This window comes from Pleurodeles waltl, chromosome 3_1, assembly GCF_031143425.1.
Source record: "Pleurodeles waltl isolate 20211129_DDA chromosome 3_1, aPleWal1.hap1.20221129, whole genome shotgun sequence".
Classification (NCBI taxonomy): Eukaryota; Metazoa; Chordata; class Amphibia; order Caudata; family Salamandridae; genus Pleurodeles; species Pleurodeles waltl.
In genome coordinates, this window is record NC_090440.1 from 402,658,373 (window position 1) to 402,678,806 (window position 20,434).

Genomic DNA, 20,434 nt, shown 5'->3' on the forward strand with positions numbered 1-20,434 from the left:
TGGGCCCTGCCTGGCAGGGTCCCAGTGACACATAGACTAAAACAACATATATACAGTGAAATATGGGAGTAAAATGCCAGGCAAGATGGTACTTTCCTACAACCTATGGACTACAGTGCAATCTTACGCCGCTCTGAGACTTTTGAAACGTGCATCAGGGCTGCCCAACAAGGCTGTATGCCAGCAGGGAAAATGCATGCACATGTCCAAATAAAGCGTTTTGCGATGTACAAATCCTATTTTTAGCATGATGAAAGTCACCTATAAAGTGTACCTTGAAGCACAGCATGGCCTAGGTAAATAGCACTTTAAAATTAGACATGTAAATTACGTTAGCATGCAAGCATCTACAGTAATACAGTATGATTCCCAAAGTGCTGTCTACTGCAAAGGTTAAAACAACTTTTCCATTGACACCGCTCGCAATATTTTTAAACAGAAAATGTTTGCGGAGGTAAAAACATAATTAGTTCAACATTGTACTGTAGCTTTATAGCCTGCTGCGATGTGCATTAAAGGCCAGCTGTAGTAATAAAGACGCAAAACGAAGACAAGGACCTTTAACAAGGGAGTGGCTCTTTAATGGCCGACATGGCCCTGCTATTGGTGGGCTATAAAGCTATAAGAACATTTGGCCACATGAGAGCGGAACTTCCTAATTGCGAAAACAAAGGCATTGGAGACTGAGAAGGATCAAATTCCCCTGCAGCTCTAAAGCCCTTGTTTTACAGATCTTGCTGTGAATGTTAAACTGTTACCAGGCCATACAGGCCACAGCTGTTAACTGTTGATCATTCACAGCAAGAGCTGTCAAAGCAGGCTGTCAGAAATGAGCTCTTGGCCCTCCCTGGTTCAAATAGACTGATTTTGCGTAGTTCAGCCAAGTCAGGGAGACCAAGGAGCTGAGCAGCATTCATCAATCCCTCCTTCTAAAGGGCCAGTGACAATAGGAAGAATGAGGAGGGAAGGGTGAAGGCTCCGTGTGGCCTGCTGCACAGCCTTTGCCTTTTGCTTTGCTCTGCCCAATCCACATATTTTGGGGAAGTAGGGTAAAGAGACAGGCAGAGGACATTAGGACACTGAGATGTTGAGAGCCTCTAGTAAATATCAGTTTATATAGGCCACTGCTGCTCCACCGTCTTCAGTGGAACTCTCAACATTCCAGTGTTCAAATACAAGGTACGCATGTTTTCTTTTAAAGTTTGTAAAGTACTTGTGAGCCTTCTCCCCACAAGTGTATCCTTCCAGTGGAAACATCAGAGTAGTGATATCGGTGCCACCAATAGGATGTTTACTAAGGTTGTACATTTTTTCTTTATGAAATTTGAATTATCAGCCAGTTTAAGATGCCCAGGGCCAGCTTGCTGAGAATGTAACTAGCCTTCCCCTGAACTCCCAGGTCTGCTGTCAAAAGGTTTCAGTTATGTTTGTAAAAGGGCTCTGCTTGACATAAAATGGTCCCAAAGACAAGCCTCTGTCACATTTCCAAGATCAGGCTCAATTATGATGTTGATCTTTCCACAATCTTACACCCAGGGAGTTACCGTAGTTTCAGTGGATATCTGGAAAGGTTGCTCTTGGAATTTGAGGGGAGATCACGGATTAGAAAAGGAGCAAGGTGTCCTTTGGAGCCCTATAGCTGAGAAGAATGGCGCCTGCCGTTCACTATTTTGACAATAATGTTTTTTGGAATATTTCACCAATGAAGCATGGAGCACTACTGAAAATTAGGGGTGTAGTAAGCATGGGAAAGTCACAGTGATGGCTCAGAAAGCATCAATACCCAATGTGGGGTTACATCTAACAAGTAAGCTGTCACCCTCTGGAAACAGAATGCTGCTGGAATAAACATAAAAAAACACCTATCTGGAAGCACTTTTGATCCCCTTTGACTAAGTTGCTTAAGTGATTGCCTTCAACTCTCCCTTGAATTTCTGCTTTCTAAAAGTGATTCTTGGGAACAAGAAACGCTGGTCTATTGTTCCACAAGAAGGAAAGAGTGCTCAATGCTTCTCTAGGAAAACTATCGCTGTTGGCCTACCTCCCTGAAAGCTACAAATGAGGTGAAGGGAAGAAAATCACAGTACAAAGTGCATTTTGTTGCATTGGAGAAAACCGGCGTGCCCAATATGAACTGGACTTTTTTCTGTGGTCGCAAAGAAATTTGTTGAATAGCCTTTGAAACTTTTCCTGGTATCTAAAGAACTCTCCCTGAGAAGTCGGGCCATTTAAAATATCAGCACAGGAACCACATTCATTTTTAACAGTGTCCTTTAGAATATGGGCACTTGCTGCAAATGAGTAAAACTGTCTTGGATAAAAGATATTATTATTCTGAAAATGAAAGAATGAAACATGGGCCCTAGTGACCCTTGCATTGTGCCTGTGCTAAAAACAAACGTCCTGCTATAATCCAGTGGGCCTTTTGGAAAAGTATCCCAAGGTACTGTTGTACCAATGGTTCATACTAAGTTTAAAGAAGTCTTTATCTTTATTTTTTTGTACATATTCCTGCATCAAGTTTTCTTCTATTTTTGCCACTTTGCTCATTAAAGTGTTTTTGCTGCAACTAAATTATCCTGGGAATTTTATAGTGTTTATTTCTTAACTTTAATGTTGTATCTGATGCTGCTGTTCATACCCCATGTGCATTTTCACGGTGAGAAGCATATCTTCATGTGTAACTCAACCAAGCGTAAGTTCTTGATTACTCACAGAAAACTGCAGTTAATTTTAAGGCATTAGGGGCCATATGTATGAAAGGATTTAGTATTTCTTAACAGACCGAATCACAAATTCGGTACGTTAAGAAATGCTAAATTGCATTTCCATATGTACAAAGGAAGATAAGGAATCGCAAATTGTGATTTCTACCCAGTAGAAATTGCATTTTGCGTTTCCCTAAATAGGAAATCCCAAATAGGGATTTCCTAGGCATACGTACAAAAGCACTTCTTAAAGGAGAAATGGGCATTTAGGAAATGCAATTACCATCGACTTCTAGTCGATGGTAACCATGTTCAATTTTAAATAATGCACCCAAAATGCATTTTTTAAAGTGCCATGTAGCGCACATGCCCCTAGGGCATTTGTGCACTTAAAATGTGCTCCACTTTTTTTTGGGGTGCATCAAGGAGGGCATAGGCCCATAGGCATCCTTGGTTTTGCATTTCCTCATTTGTGATTTTCTATTAGGAAATCGCAAATTTGAAAATGCAAAACCATTCATACCTATCAGCCTTCAGGCCCATAGGAACGAATGGTGAAGCATTTCCTAAGTAGTGATTTACTAATAGCTATTCCTACTCTGTAGGTATAGCTATTAGGAAGTCTCTATTTTGGTACATTCCATTTTTCATTTCCTATTTTGGAAATGCAAAAACGGAAATTCATACATATGGCCCTAGATGTTTTACTTTTGTGTGGAGCTAGATGAAAACATATCATTGGTGGTGCTACATTTGCATGTCACTAGTCTACATCATCTGTTTAACGGTTTGATCCTATGGAAGATTTAAAAGCACCATCAATTCCGTCTCTGCACTGTTAGTCTACACAGCCAAATACATTGACCCAAAACATTCAATGCCGTCACCATTTTAAGCAAGTGTTTTCGACAAAGTCAGACTGTCTGGAACACATGTAACAAAGATACTGAAAATGTTCTCTGAGCTCGGGGGCATGTTTCCAGCATCCAGATATGTTGTTCTCGGTTCTACCATTGCTGTTACAGAAATGTTTCTCCATGGCAGTGATCGTAAAATCTGGTGTACCTTCATTCTTTCGACGGCCCACCTTTTTCTATTTAAGTCACCATCTAATCTTTCAAAAGTGTCCTCACTATGGGCCTGATTACAACTTTGGAGGAGGTGTTAATCCGTCCCAAATGTGACGGATATACCACCAGCCGTATTATGAATTCCATAGGATATAATGGACTCGTAATACGGCTGGTGGTATATCCGTCACTTTACCGTCACTTTTGGGACGGATATTACACCTCCTCCAAAGTTGTAATCAGGCCCTATGTCTCCTTTTAATATTATTGTTCCAATGAAAATAGCAAAACCTGGAGAAAAAGCAAACAATATAAGTCTCAGTGCTGCCAAAAAACAGAGTGGCCTCTTACCAAGACACGAAGAGCAGTGTGAGCCAGTGCCTTTTGTTTATGGAAAGGCAGCCTGAGGAAACTTGTTGGTTGCTTGTTCACATGTTCCAAAAATATCTTCACAGACTCATTGGACAATCTATTAATCAGTTTCACTCTGAAATACACAATAAAATGATAAACACTGTATAAGTATGTGATTTGAATACGCAAAAATAAGCAACAAATCTGGTTTCTGGTAGCATCCAAGGCACATACTCCTTGCCATTAATCATGTTCTGGATTCTATAATGATTCTGTAATTCATAACACTGTACTCTGTTTGACAGCCATAGTTTGAGGTGCTTCTGTTTGCATGCTATTTCAGGTAAATGCTAAAAAGCTGAGGAACAACAATGCATGATGGATTCAAAATCATTAAAGTTAATTCAATAGAATCCCAAAGGTGGTGGACATCACCTCTTATCTAAAAGGTACTGTTAGCAATGTCAGCCTTAAGTTGGTCTTTCCCCAAACGTTTTGCCTTCAGACCTCCTGTTTTTGCTGCATTTGTATTTTCTGCCCTTAGGACTGTGTGCACTTTACCACTGCTAATCTGTGCTAAAGTGCTTGTGCTCTCTCCTTTAAACATGGTAGTATTGGCTTACACCCAATTGGCATATTTAATTTACTTGTAAGTCCCTTAGTAAAGTGGTGCTACATGTATCCAGGGCCTGCAAATTAAATGCTGCTAGTTGGCCTGCAGAACGTATTGTGCCACCCATTTAAGTAGCCCTGTAAACAAGTCCCAGACCTGCCATTGCAGCCTGTATGTGCAGTTTTAAACTGGCATTTTGTCCTGGTGAAATAAACCTTTCTCTTTGATACATACAAGTTACCCCTAGGGTAGGCCCTGAGCAGCCCAGAGGGCTCGTTGCAGTGTATTTAAAACACTGGACATGTACATCTTATGTTTTACATGCCCTGGTAGAGAAAAACTACTAAATTCATTTTTTTACTGCTGCAAAGCCTGCCTATTCAATAGGATAGCATTGGGTTACCTTATTACAATTAATATGTGATAACTTTCTATTGGGAGAAGGTTGACAGCTCAAGTTTTGTGTCTAAGGAATTGTAATTAAAACCCCTCTTTAATGGTGAAGTCGAATTTTTATTCACAATTCTGAAAATGCTACTTTTTGAAAGTTGTAATTTCCTTGTCCCAACCATTTGATGTTTGCTGCCTGTATCCTGGGTCACATGACTATGTATAGTTAGCAGTTGTTCTTTGTGTATTGCTCCCAAAGAGTGAGACAAGAATGAGAAGCTAGGTGTTGGCAGAATGGGCCACTCTGAGTTAACGATGGGGAGGATCACAAAGGCCCTGCCTGAGCACTCTCACAAAGGGATTTGACAATGGTCTATTATGACCCCAGACAATCTGGTACCATGGTAGGGAGGCCGGAAATTCCAAACACCTCTGCAAGGTGGAATCCTCTATAAGCTTCTCCTATTTCAAAGTGGTCACCAGCTATAAATATTGGATCGCAGACCTCAACTCTTCAGTACAAATCTGAATCTGTGGAAGACTCAGACTGCTGTGCTGCAAGAAGGACTGCCACTCTGCTTCTCTGCGCCCTCCTACCTGAGTTAGAATGACTGAACTTGCAACTTGAACCCAGGACCAACACAGTGACTCCAAGGGCCAGTTGGCTGGCCTCCTGATCAGAAGGATAAAGGACAGGACAGACTTCCTCCATCTTGAACCCAGCACCTGGACTCTGCCAGCTGTGAGTCCTGCTCGCTCTCCAAGTGGTGCCACCCCAGTCCTGGACCCTTGGAATTGGGCCTTAAGGTGCCCTGCCAGCTCAACCTCAGTGCCAGCAGAACCAATGCATCAACTCCCAGAAAATCAGCATTGGCACCGCTGAGCATCACCTCACCAAATATCACATCATAACCACTGTGTGACACATCCCTGATGCAGGTCTTTGCATCCCAAGCTCCTTACTGACGGCATCCTCGATGACAATGCAGGATTTCCCATCGCAAGGACAGTAACTTCCTTGGAACCGCCTCTGTGTGACTAATCCTCAAAACATCCTGGATGCAGGATTTTGCATCGCAAGCCCCTTATCAACAGCATCCTTGCAGCCTCCTGGAAATCACGCTGCACGATGGATTCCCTCACCAGGACCTCACATCAACTCGTAGGATTTCACCCCCTCAGCAACGTACCCAAAGTTCTTATGTTCTGTATATCTTTAAGGTTCTTACATTCAACAGTCAATGCTTGATGAGCCATGAATTGGGGGCCCCCTTACACCAGAATTTCACAGTGCAAAATCACCCTAAGTCTACAGACTGTCCTTCCACACAGAAATGGCTTTCTTGAACTTAACCTTACAATACACCCATCTCATTTGTCATGAAATGTGAAGAATTAGCCTGATTAAGGAATTCTTTGACATTTAAGACAATACATGCCTACAAATGGGAACCACTTCTATCTGGCTTCCTTTGCTGAGAATTTGGCAAACTTGCATGTTCGTTTATATACTAAGACAATTTTTACCATCAGCAATCTACCATCAAAAAACAGTTACAGGTTAAAATTATTATCTGGCATTTCCAAAATCAATGGCATTTTGTGACTTGTAATAGTGTTAAGTGGTCTACAGGTGAGTTCTTCTCTCGGCTCAACATCCAACACACACACCTTAAGTTGACTGATACCACAAGGAAAACATAAGTGACGTTCTTGAATAGCAGAGTACATATTAAGACAACAAACCAAAACTTGCTTTAGGGATTGAAAGCAATCATTACAAGGTACTTAAAGAGAATTTAACTTTTGTCTAACGTTTGAGGATTAGTCAAAATTGCATTGATCTTGAAATATTTATGGTACAGGCTAAACTAAATTAGAGACGAAGGGTTATTCAAAGACAATAATTAGACACACCAAGGAGTGAGCATGAAACAATGACTTGCAGTCAGTACTTGACAAATACGTCACACAAACACACACAATGGGATATCATACATTGTGGTAAACATATATTCATGTCCTTTGTTTCCTTTGCAATGTGATCAAATCTAAGAGACTAACTTTGCCATACTGGATCATAATATTTAAAGTCAGAAAATTCATGACAGTAGAATTTAGACTATGAACTCCATTGGAACAAATATCCATGACAAGTTTCAGCACAGATTGTGTGATTTATTAATGACTTACAGCTGTGGGTTAAATGTATGGGAATAACCACTAGGAAAGCTGAAATTTGCATCACAGAACAAAAAAGTAACATTGAATGTGCTTGCATCACCACAACACTGGTAACCCTCTTCAATGAAAATAATTATTCATTTGACTGCCTTAAAAGGACGGTGACTGAAAAGGTCAATAACAAAAGAAACGTCACTTCACCCACTGAGCCTGCAGGTAAAAGATCAAATGTCGGTCTTCAAGATGCAAACATATTCATCTGGACTAAACAATGATATTGAATATGAATAAAAGTAACTTGTCCTCACTGTGACATAAACATGCCAAAATAAGATAACTTCCATGCTGAGCAAGAATAAACCACCTCTGAGCTCAACTGTAGAGTAATTTCCCTGTGAGTAGATTGTCGGCATAGCACTGTCAAATATCTGCTCTGTGGCAGTAACACCTGTACTGTTTCACAGTTTGGGCAATGATGATGACACATAAACTTGCTTAGAAATTTCCAATTAATCCTGATGTTCATAAAGGACCATCAGGCCATGTTCATTAGATGCTATGGTATTGTTAACATTGCAGCGGTGAGTGCTCTAGGGCCCACTCCAACTCTAGTCTCCCTTGCCCACAGGTACTTTTCCCCATGCTATAAAGTGTGCAATGCCTGGGGCCTACCTTGTGGTAATGCCCATGGTATCACTGGGTCTGAGCATCAGTGGTTGTGCTACAATCTATTACAAGAATCTTGACTTTCCCAGCGCGAAACAGCTGTTTTGCTTATTCTTTCTGCTTAGCTGTGATCTTCCAGACTACGACTTCTAAGCGCCCAGGTGAAGAGGCCATCTTGGGTGTGGCTTCAGTATAAGAGTATCCCCACCCAAGGGTAAGTGCTTACTATTTTGAAACTCTGCTGAGTATTAGTTCCTCCCGTTCCCCAGCTGGTGTACTGTGGTGAGAGCTGGCAGCAAGAAAAGACTCAAAGGTCTCTCTGGGCAAGAGGATCCTTGAGTGAGACCGGTAGGGTCTTCCAGGAAAGAAATTTAATTTAAAAATGAAGCAGCCAGTAGAATTAATCTCCCTACTCTGGGGAATTATCTTCAATACAGTGTCTCTTACTTGAGCTAACCACGCTCCTCAAAACAAAGTCCCATGTGATGTAATAGGCTTTGTGGGCCTCTCTTATTTTGTGGTCAATCTTCCCAATGAAGCAACTAAGAAGTTTGTCACCTCACTCTGTCCTTGGAAAGACCACAGTGAAGGCTAACTGTTTATAGTGTATTTTTTTCTGTGACGTCAAGTGCATGCGAATGTTGCATGACTAGTAAGACTATGGCCATTGATGGAATTCTTCCTTTTTAGCACCAATAACAGGACACTGAGCTGAGGGTAAACTGAGGGTAATGCCTATCATTCATGTTTTGTGAACTGTTACCTGTGGAGTGTGATGATCAATGACTCAAGTATAGTTGGTTCTTAGCTGATCTTTCCCTTTCAGATCCCCTCCCCTACTGCTCCTTTCCCAAAACCCTTTTCCTCACTTAGCCACTACAGCACTACCACAGCATTCTGAGTTGGAGGTGCCGGGAGGTGAATGTAAAGACATTCATACAGATCCTGAGGAAAAAGGCCACGGCTGATAGGTATTTGGACAGTGACTGAATTATACCAGAGGTCTTAATTCTTTTATAAATGAGAGTCCACGCTTGATGACTCAGCAATCATCATGTGCATTTAGACTTTCATGGTGCCTTGGAGTCAATCCAGAGCGTTTTCACCACATCCTGGGTGCCAGCTCAGCCTCCTCTGGTGACCAAATAGCAGAGTGAAGGGAACTCCAAAGAAAGAGCAGTCCTTTTGTGGGAGAGCATGCTTTGCACCACAGTATTTTATAGAACTACAAAATATATAAATATATTCATGTATGACATGAAGAACTGCCACTATGTTCAAGCCATTCATAATACTTACACACTTAAATTCTCTCCTCTATGATACCTGGAAGCCCCAGTAGGCTCCCCAGAGAGCTCAATGGGCAAAGCAGAAAGGTGGTGTTAGACTTTTCATCTTTGGCGTGGTCTCCCTTATCGTTTTGCCTCTGTTTCCCAGGTTGTTGATGTGTGCTGGACTCTGTTTGTGCTGTTTTTGTTACTCTGGGCATGTTACCACTGCTAACCAGTGCTAAAGTGCAAGTGCTCCTATACAAAATGTGTATGTAATTGGTTCATCCATGATTGGCATATTTGATTTACTGGTAAGTCCCTAGTACAGTGCACTAGAGGTGCCCAGGACCTGTAAATCAAATGCTACTAGTGGGCCTGCAGCACTGGTTGAGTCACCCACATTAGTAGCTCTGTAATCATGTCTCAGACCTGCCACTGCAGTGTCTGTGTGTGCAGTTTTAAACTGTAAATTCGATTTGGCAAGTGAACTCACTTGCCAGGCCTAAACCTTCACTTTTCTTACATATAAGACACCCCTAAGGTAGGCCGTAGGTAGCCCCAATGGCAGGATGCAGTGTATGGTTAAGGTAGGACATATAGGGGGTCATTACGACCTTGGTGATGCCGCCCGCCAAGATCTGACTGCCATGCGGCCGCCAATGCGGCGCACCTCGCCGCAGCCATTTGGAGATCCCCTCTGGGCCGGCGGGCGGAAACCTGGTTTCCGCCCGCTGGCCCAGCGGAGATGACGGCCGCAACATAGGAGCCGGCTCCAAATGGAGCCGGGGTGTTGCGGCCGTGCGACAGCAGACAGTGAAAAGCCGCATGGGGCCCTTTCAGGGGGCCCCACGACTCCCCGTACCGCCAGCCTTTTCCTGGCGGTTCAGACCGCCAGAAAAAGGCTGGCGGTCGGGGACTCGTAATCCCCTGGGCAGCGCTGCAAGCAGCGCTGCCCTGGCGGATTACATCCGCCAGGGCCATTGTGGCGGGGTGCGACTGCGGCGCTACCGCCGCGGTCAAAATACACCGGGAGGCACCGCCAGCCTGTTGGCGGTGCTCCCGTCGTTTTGGCCCTGCGGTTATAATACTGCCAGGGTCATAATGACCACCATAGTAATGTGTTTTATATGTCCTGACAGTGAAATACTGCTAAATTAGTTTTTCACTGTTGCAAGGCCTGTCCCTCTCATAGGTTAACATGGGGGCTACCGTTAAATATGATTAAAGTGTAGATTGCCTTTGGGAGCAGATAGATATGTGGAGCTTGGGGTCCCTGAGCTCACAATTTAAACATACTTCTTTTAGTAAAGTTGATTTTAAGATTGTGTGTTTGAAAATGCCACTTTCAAAAAATGAGCATTTTCTTGCTTAAACCATTTCTGTGACTCTGCCTATTTGTCGATTCCCAGTCTGGGTCAGTTTGACAGTTGGGCTGGTTGCACCTCACACTAGACAGTGACACAAAGGGAGGTGGGGTGTAGTCTGCATTTCCTGATGTGCCATCTGTGCTAGGAGGGAGGGGAGGAGTGGTCACTTACACCTGAAAGGGCTGTGCCTGCCCTCACACAATGCAGTCTCCAACCCCCTGGTGTATGTTTGGGGCCTGGCCTGGGCAAGGCAGGATTTCACAAACAAGAGAGACTTTTCTTTGAAGTAGGTCTACTTCAAAGAGCAAGTGGGTATAAAAAGGGCACCCAAAACCACAGACTTTAGAACACTTCTGGAAACCAAGAGGAACCTCTGCCTGGAGAAGAGCTGAAGAGCTGAGGAAGAAGAGCTGCCCTGCCTGTGACTGTGCTTTGTGAAGCTATCCTGCAGTTGCTGCTTCTGCCTGTGCTAGAGGACAAAGACTGGACTTTGTGTGCCTTCCATCTTGTGAAGAGCTCTCCAAAGGCTTGATTTAGAGCTTGCCTCCTGTTATTTGAAGTCTCAGGGACAGCAAAGACTTCTCTCTGCCAGCAACTGGAGCCTCTGCTGAGACTCCTACTCTGCCAAGTGGTGCCCATCCAGTCCTGGGGCCCTGAAAGGAGAAGCTGGCAGGATGAGAGTGAAAAATCCACGCACAGACCGCCGTGCGGGGAAAAGATCGACGCAACTCCGATCCACGGCTGAAAAATAGATGTGCCGCCAGTTTCGCGGCTGCAATCCACACTCGTCTTGTGCGTCTGAAAGATCGATGCACGTGGCTGGAGAAACAACCTGCAGCATCGCTGACGGAGTCTGGTGAGATTGCAACCCGCGCTGCTTGGTTTTCGGATCATCGTGCGGCTGGATTTCTGACACAAACACCGCTGGGCGTATAAAAATACGCAAGGCCTGCCCGGACCCGAGAGTGCTGACCGGATCGATGCATCGCTCTCTTGCGGAGAGAAGAAACGACGCAAGCCGACCCGACTGAAGGAGAAATTACGCAAGGTCTTGCTTGTGAGTGATATCGATGCATAGCAAGCCCTTTTTGACGCACACTTGCCCGTGCGGGGTTATTTTTGACACGTCTAAGGTACATTTTCACACTAACTAAGGCTCTTTTTGCATTTTTATTGATAACTTCACTTGTGTATTGTGGATTTTTGTCGTTTTGGTATTGTTTTGTTTAGATAAATATTTTCTATTTTTCTAAACCTGTGTTGTGACATTTTGTAGTGTTTTCATTGAGCTACTGTGTGTGTTGGCACAAATACTTTACACCTAGCACTCTGAAGTTAAGCATTCCTGCTCGTGCCAAGCTACCAAGGGAGTAAGCAGGGGTTAGCTGAGGGTGATTCTCTTTTACCCTGACTAGAGTGAGGGTCCTTGCTTGGACAGGGGGTAACCTGACTGCCAACCAAAGACCCCATTTCTAACAGGTAGGAACTGAGCCCACACACTGGCTATGTAAATAATGCATGAAAGTTTGCATGCTGCCACTAATTAGGAGTGGCACTCTCAAGCAAGGAATAATTATTACTGAATTTGACTCATCTCAGGTGGTAAAAAAGGACTGCGAACTCCCTATCATTTAACATGAGTTACTACGACGGAAACAATGTTTACAAGGCCACCGTGTGTTTTCTCATAAAATACATGTATCATGTACAGGCGTTTGAGTACATGTTATTGTATTATGTCATTTTTCTCTGTAGACCAAAAGCTCCTTGAAAAAAACAATGAACTGGAAACCATCTCAGGTGCTCTTCTCAATTGATTAGTTGTCTACTACGTGAAAAACCCAGCCAGCATGCAATGTGTTATTCTGGACCTTGCAGAGTCCTAAAGAATGTGCCTGGCTCTTTAGGGCTTTAGTACTCACATAAACATTTTCACGTAACTCAGTATATCTTAGGCAATGTGTCAATTTTCTATGTGCAATGTTAAAATGGATGGGTACCTCTGAACTATTTTAGTGACATGCTAGGTCTCATATATGATGACGACAAACCGACTAGAGCTGATAATATGACCATCCTTTTTTCTGATAGAACAAGTGGCATCACCTGTCGTCTACTAGTTCAAAGTCCCAAGGAGGACATTATGGGGGTTATTACAACTTTGGAGGAGGTGTTAATCCGTCCCAAATGTGACGGATATACCACCAGCCGTATTACGAGTTCCATAGGATATAATGGACTCGTAATACGGCTGGTGGTATATCCGTCACTTTACCGTCACTTTTGGGACGGATTAACACCTCCTCCAAAGTTGTAATAACCCCCTATATTTGTTTCTTCCTCTACAACTATCCTTTTACCTGGTAATCATAGTGGCATACAATTCCCAGAACACTGGAGGGAGAAAACTCCATACAGGAGCAGACCTGATAAAGAAGCATGCCACTCACTGTGGATGAGGATTTGCATTTATATAGTGATGGCTATCCCTGACAAGATGTTTATATTTTGCATCCGATCATTGTAGGTAGAGGCACATTAGGAAAATGATTAGCTAGACATGTAAACGAGCTTCTATAGGGCTTATTACTTATGTACATGTAGTAACAGGAGTGACAACAACCACTATTTTTTTTCTCTTAATCCGATGGGATCATGGGCTTCAACCGTTATTCCACCCATTGGCCCTCAGGTGCTTTCTTGGGGGCTTGCAAAAAGTGGAAACTACAGAATCAATTTGACTTTCCTCTGCTGCGTTCTTCATCCCTGCAAACAAGTACAGCAAGACGAATATCAGTGGTACAAAAGGGAAAGCGAAAGGAGTTTGGGGGGCAGAAGCACAATTCTATCCCATATAGACATCAGTTGTTGTAATCATGTTTCCAAATGTTAAGAAAAGTTCAGTCTTGCAAAGCATCTGTGGGCATATTATTTCTTTTAACCATGGCATGTAAGAAAAACCTATGTGCCCTACCCTGACACCACTTAGTCACGGGGATATTTAATTGCTTTGTCTGAAGAACAAGGAGGCTTTCATGGCTGATAAAGTTATATTCTCTTTCGGAAGTAGAATGAAGCAGTATTCTTGCCATATAAGGCTTGACAGCTCTCAACATTTTGAAAACGAGGGAGCCAGTTTAGCTCATAAAAAGCAAGTGTCATGCATTTGAATGGGAACATGCCTTATTTTAGAATATCTGTGGATGACGCAACAATTGTTATGCTATTCCATGTTAATCAATGCATTGCAACTATCAGATTTGGCCCCTACGATCAGCTCACCTGCCCGGGCTAAATTATCTTTGTATGGTAACTGTCTCAACTGTGCAAACAACTCGAAGAACCAAGGTACTGAGCTAGCTAGCGTATACACTTCAGCCTCTCTCGGAAAACTGGAATAAAAATGAATGCAAAATTATGCTCACTTGGCTGTGGGAGTTTCTGATTACTGAGCCATTAGTGAAGGATACAACTCTTTAAGCACTGGGGCTCTGTATCCAGAGATATATACTAAAACTCAGTTTCAGCATTATGTTTGCCATCATTTAAGAATTAACGTTCTCAAGTATGCTCTGCAGTGAAGATGAGTTTATTCGCTTTTAAGATTAAGATTTGACTGTCTACAAATATATGAAATTGAGCACCTTCTCAAATGTAATAACATATGTACAAATGTAATGCAATGAATTGTTCACTAATAATTTTTCACATGCTCTAATAAAGAACCAAGGGCCAGATGCATCAAGAATCCACTTTGCGATTCTCTAATAGCGATTTTTAAGAAATCGCTATTGCAGAATCGCAAAATGGTATCTATCATATTTGCGATTCGGTAATAGCGATTTCTTAAAAATCACAAATGTTATTACCAAATCGCAAATAGGCCTGTAGGCCCATATTTGCGATTTTTTTGCATTTCCCAAATTGCGAATTCATAACTGGAATTCGCAATTTGGGAAATACAAAACCCCAGGGTGCTGGGGGCCTAAGGCCCCCTCTGCTGCACCCCAAAAAATTATTTAAGGACATGTAAGGCGCATACATGCCAAAGGGGCATGTGTGTGTTACATGTCAATTTTAAAAATGCATTTTTAATGCATTTTTAAAATCTGCATATGGTTACCACCAAGTTGTATTTGGTGGTAATTGTGATTCCTTAATGCCAAATTTGCATTAAGGAAAAGTTTGATACATGTGCTTAAGAAATCGCAAATAAGGATTCCTTATTTACGATTTCTTATTTAGAGAATCGCAATTTGCGAGTCTCTAAACGGGGTCGCTATTTTAGCGATTCCTTAAATTGCATAGCGAATGCCTTTCATACATAATGAAAGGCATTTTGCATTCGCAAACGGCCATTCGCACCATTTGCGAATGCAAAAACGCTTGATACATCTGGCCCCAAATAACTTACTAGTTCTAAAACTAGAGGCCCTTTTGCCAAGACACATAAACACAGACCCACACACAGACACACGCTCATCATACATAATAGATTGGACTATTCTCTTACCATTAATAAAAGGTGTTGTTAATATTTATCCAAATGATGCTCATTTAATAAAGTTATGTTGGGTGAAAGTACATGATAGCCCTGTTATAGTAGTCAGTCAAGCAATTGAGCTCTAAGTCCAACAAAGCAAAATCATGGAATCTCTAAACCTCGTAAACAAGAACATTTACTAATAATTAAGAACTGGAGAAAGACTGCATGTTTTAGTCACGTCAGTGACATGCACTGTAGATGACTATTGGTTAAACTCAATAAACCAGCAGTAATATCCGACATTGAAAGTTAGACATATAATAATTCAAGAGTGTCTATCGCCAACAAATTCAAGGCATTCGTCACTAGAAATATGAACTGCAAACGTAAACCATTTTTCCTGACTCACTCCTTTGAGGGAGAGCAGAGGATTTGTTGCAATGGTGCATTACTACAAGTTCAAGCTCACTGTTTACAGGAGACATCTGGGTTTTAAATGTGCAAGTACAGCTTTGTATCAGCTTCTTATAAGTTTCGGATCACACATCATTTATGTAAGGAAGTGCCTTCCTTGGCATGGTTACCCCCTGACTTTTGCCTTTTGTTGATGCCAGTTATGATTGAAAGTGTGCTGGGACCCTGCTAACCAGGCCCCAGCACCAGTGTTCTTTCCTTAAACTGTACCTTTATTCCCACAATTGGCAAAGCCCTGGCACACAGATGAGTCCCTTGTAAATGGTAACCCTTGTACCAAGGGACCTGTGGCCAAGGAAGGTCTCTAATGGCTGCAGCATGGCGTATGCCACCCTGGGGACCCCTCACTCAGCACATGCACACTGCCTCACGGCTTGTGTGTGCTGAAGGGGAGAAAATCACTTAGTCGACATGGCACTCCCCTCACGGTGCCATGCCCACCTCTCACTGCCTGTGGCATAGGTAAGTTACCCCTCTAGCATGCCTTACAGCCCAAAGGCAGGGTTCACTATACCACAGGTGAGGGCATGAGCACTATGCCCCTACAGTGTCTAAGCAAAACCTTAGACATTGTAAGTGCAGGGTAGCCATAAAGAGAATATGGTCTGGGAGTCTGTCAATTACGAACTCCACAGTTCCATAATAGCTACACTGAAATCTGGGAAGTTTGGTAGCAAACTTCTCAGTGCAATAAATACACACTGATGCCAGTGTGGGATTTATTGTGAAATACACCCACAGGGCATCTTAGAGATGCCCCATGAATACCAGTCTGACTCCTTGTGCTAGGCTGACCAGTTTCTGCCAGCATGCCTCAACCAGACGAGTTTCTGGCCAGATGGGGTGAGTGCTTTGTCACTCTGTGGCCAGGAACAAAGCCTGTACTGGGTGGAGGTGCTTCTCACCTCCCCCTGCAGGAACTGTAACACCTGGCGGTGAGCCTCAAAGCCTCATGCCTTTTGTTACAGCACCCAAGGGCATCCCAGCTAGTGGAGAGGCCCACCCCTCCGGCCACTGCCCCTACTTTTGGCGGCAAGGCTGGAGGAGATAATGAGGAAAACAAGGGGGAGTCACCCAGTAGTCAGGACAGCCCCTAAGGTGCCCTGAGCTGAGGTGACCCCTGCCTTTAGAAATCCTCCATCTTGAGTTTGGAGGATTCCCCCAATAGGAATAGGGATGTGCCCCCCTCCCCTCGGGGAGAGGCACAAAGAGGGTGTAGCCACCCTCAAGGACAGAAGCCATTGGCTACTGCCCCCAGACCGAAACACACCACTAAATTTAGTATTTAGAGGCGACCCTGAACCCAGGAAATCAGATTCCTGCAACCTACAACAAGAAGGACTGTTGACCTGAAAGCCCTGCAGAGACGACAGAGATGACAACTGACTTGGCCCCTCTGGCTTGAGTTCAGGAGAACCAACACCGCAGAGAGGAATCCCAGGTGACTACGATGAGGTGGGTACCCTGAGTCGACCCACCTGCACCCCCACAGCGACGCCTGCAGAGAGGATCCAGAGGCTCCCCTGACCGCGACTGCCTGGTAACAAAGAACCCGATGCCTGGACCAAGCACTGCACCCGCAGCCCCCGGACCGAGAGGAACCACCTACTAGTGCAGGAGTGACCAGTTGGTGGCCCTGATCCTAGCCCAGTCGGTGGCTGGCCCGAGAAGCCCCACTGTGACCTGCCTGTGTCGCCTAAGTGACTCCTGGGTCCCTCCATTGCTTTTGATAGCAAACCCGATGCCTACTTTGCACACTGCACCCGGCTGCCCCGGTGCCACCAAGAGTGTGTTTTGTGTGCTTGTGTGGGTCCCCCCCAGTGCTCTGCAAACCCCCCCTGGTCTGCTCCCTCAAGACGCAGGTACTTACCTGCTAGCAGACTGGAACCGGAGCACCCCTGTTTTTCATAGCCGCCTATGTGTTTTGGGCCCTTCTTTGACCTCTGCACCTGACCTGCCCTGTGTTGCTGGTGCTGTGGCTTTGGGGTTGCCTTGAACCCCCACCGGTGGGCTGCCTATGCCCAAGAGACTGACTGTTAAGTGCTTTACTTACCTGAGAAACCGAACCAAACTTACCTCATCCCAGGAACTATTGATTTTTGCAGTGTCCACTTTTAAAATAGCTTATTGCCATTTTAACCAAAACTGTGTGTACTACTGTTTTAAATCAAAGTTCTATACTTACTTGTGTGAAGTACCTTGCATTTTATGTACTTACCTCAAATCTTGAATCTTGTGGTTCTGAAATAAATTAAGAAAATATATTTTTCTATATAAAAACTATTGGCTTGGAGTTAAATCTTTGAGTGTGTGTTCCTCGTGTATTGCCTGTGTGTGTACAACAAATGCTTAACCCCTTTGCTGCCAGGCCTTTTCCCCCTCCTGTGCCAGGACTTTTTTTGGCTATTTGGGGCAGTTTGCGCTTAGGCCCTCATAACTTTTTGTCCACATAAGCTAGCCAAGCCAAATTTGCGTCCTTTTTTTCCAACATCCTAGGGATTCTAGAGGTACCCAGACTTTGTGGGTTCACCTGAAGGACGCCAAGAAATTAGCTAAAATACAGTGAAAATTTCTTTTTCTTTTTTTTAAATGGGAAAAAGTGGCTGCAGAAGAAGGCTTATGGTTTTTTCCCTGAAAATGGCATCAACAAAGGGTTTGCAGTGCTAAAATCACCAGTTTCCCAGCTTTCAGGAACAGGCAGACTTGAATCAGAAAACCCAATTTTTCAACACAAATTTGGCATTTTACTGGGACATACCCCATTTTTACGATTTTTTGTGCTTTCAGGCTCCTTCCAGTCAGTGACAGAAATGGGTGCGAAACCAATGCTGGATCCCAGAAACCTAAACATTTCTGAAAAGTAGACAAAATTCTAAATTCAGCAAGGGGTAATTTGTGTAGATCCTACAAGGGTTTCCTACAGAAAATAACAACTGAAAAAGAAAAATATTAAAATTGAGGTGAAAAAAACAGCAATTTATTTCTACGTTTTACTCTGTAACTTTTTCCTGCAATGTCAGATTTTTTAAAGCAATATACTGTTACGTCTGCTGGACTCTTCTGGTTGTGGGGATATATAGGGCTTGTAGGTTAATCAAGAACCCTAGGTACCCAGAGCCAATAAATGAGCTGCACCCTGCAGTGGGTTTTCATTCTATACTTCATTTGCTGAAATATAAAGAGTGACAAATAGCTATCAAGAAAACCTTTGTATTTCCAAAATGGGCACAAGATAAGGTGTTGAGGAGCAGTGGTTATTTGCACATCTCTGAATTCTGGGGTGACCATACTAGCATGTGAATTACAGGGCATTTCTCAAATAGATTTCTTTTTTACACACTCTCTTATATTTGGAAGGAAAAAATGTAGAGAACGACAAGGGGCAATAACACTTGTTTTGCTATTCTATGTTCCCCCAAGACTTCCGATAAAAATGATACCTCACTTGTGTGGGTAGGCCTAGCGCCCACGACAGGAAATGCCCCAAAACACAACGTGGACACATCACAATTTTTGACAGAAAACAGAGGTGTTTTTTGCAAAGTGCCTACCTGTAGATTTTGGCCTCTAGCTCAGCCGGCACCTAGGGAAACCTACCAAACCTGTACATTTTTGAAAACTAGAGACCTAGGGGAATCCAAGATGGGGTGACTTGTGGGGCTATGACCAGGTTCTGTTACCCAGAATCCTTTGCAAACCTCAAAATTTGGCTAAAGAAATACGTTTTCCACTCATTTTGGTGACAGAAAGTTCTAGAATCTGAGAGGAGCCACAAATTTCCTTCCACCCAGCGTTCCCCCAAGTCTCCCGGTAAAAATGGTACCTCACTTGTGTGGGTAGGCCTAGCGCCCACGACAGGAAATGGCCCAAAACACAACGTGGACACTTCACATTTTTTCACAGAAAACAGAGGTGTTTTTTGCAAAGTGCCTACCTGTGGATTTTGGCCTCTAGCTCAGCCGGCACCTAGGGCAACCTACCAAACCTGTGCATTTTTGAAAACTAGAGACTTAGGGGAATCCAAGATGGGGTGACTTGTGGAGCTCTGACCAGGTTCTGTTACCCAGAATCCTTTACAAACCTAAAAATTTGGCTAAAAAACACATTTTCCTCACATTTCGGTGACAGAAAGTTCTGGAAGCTGAGAGGAGCCACAATTTTCCATCCACCCAGCGTTCCCCCAAGTCTCCCGATAAAAATGATACCTCACTTGTGTGGGTAGGCCTAGCGCCCGCAACAGGAAAGGCCACAAAACACAACGTGGACACATCACAATTTTTGACAGAAAACAGAGGTGTTTTTTGCAAAGTGCCTACCTGTAGATTTTGGCCTCTAGCTCAGCCGGCACCCAGGGAAACCTACCAAACCTGTTTTTTTGAAAACGAGAGACCTAGGGGAATCCAAGATGGGGTGACTTGTGGGGCTCTGACCAGGTTCTGTTACCCAGAATCCTTTGCAAACCTCAAAATTTGGCTAAAAAAACACATTTTCCTCACATTTCGGTGACAGAAAGTTCTGGAATCTGAGAGGAGCCACAAATTTCCTTCCACCCAGCGTTCCCCCAAGTCTCTCGATAAAAATGATACCTCACTTGTGTGGGTAGGCCTAGCGACCACGAAAGGAAATGGCCCAAAACACAACGTGGACACCACATTTTTTCACAGAAAACATAGGTGTTTTTTGCAAAGTGCCTACCTGTGGATTTTGGCCTCTAGCTCAGCCGGCCCAAGGGGGGGCAGAAATGGCCTAAAATAAATTTGCCTCCCACCCCCCAACCCTCCCCCCGGGAGCGACCCTTGCCTACGGGGTCGCTCCCCTTGCCTGACATTGACGCAAAAAAAAAATCCCCGG

At 43.6% G+C, this 20,434-nt stretch overlaps 1 protein-coding gene across 1 annotated transcript in view; it reads right to left on the reverse strand.

Moving 5' to 3' along the window:
• Positions 1 to 20,434, reverse strand: part of STRC (stereocilin) — a 293,114-nt gene that overhangs the window by 169,083 nt on the left and 103,597 nt on the right. Inside the window, exon 17 of the mRNA XM_069221443.1 lies at positions 4,130 to 4,265. Within this exon, the coding sequence (XP_069077544.1) occupies positions 4,130 to 4,265 (136 nt within the window). The remainder of the gene's footprint in view (positions 1 to 4,129; positions 4,266 to 20,434) is intronic.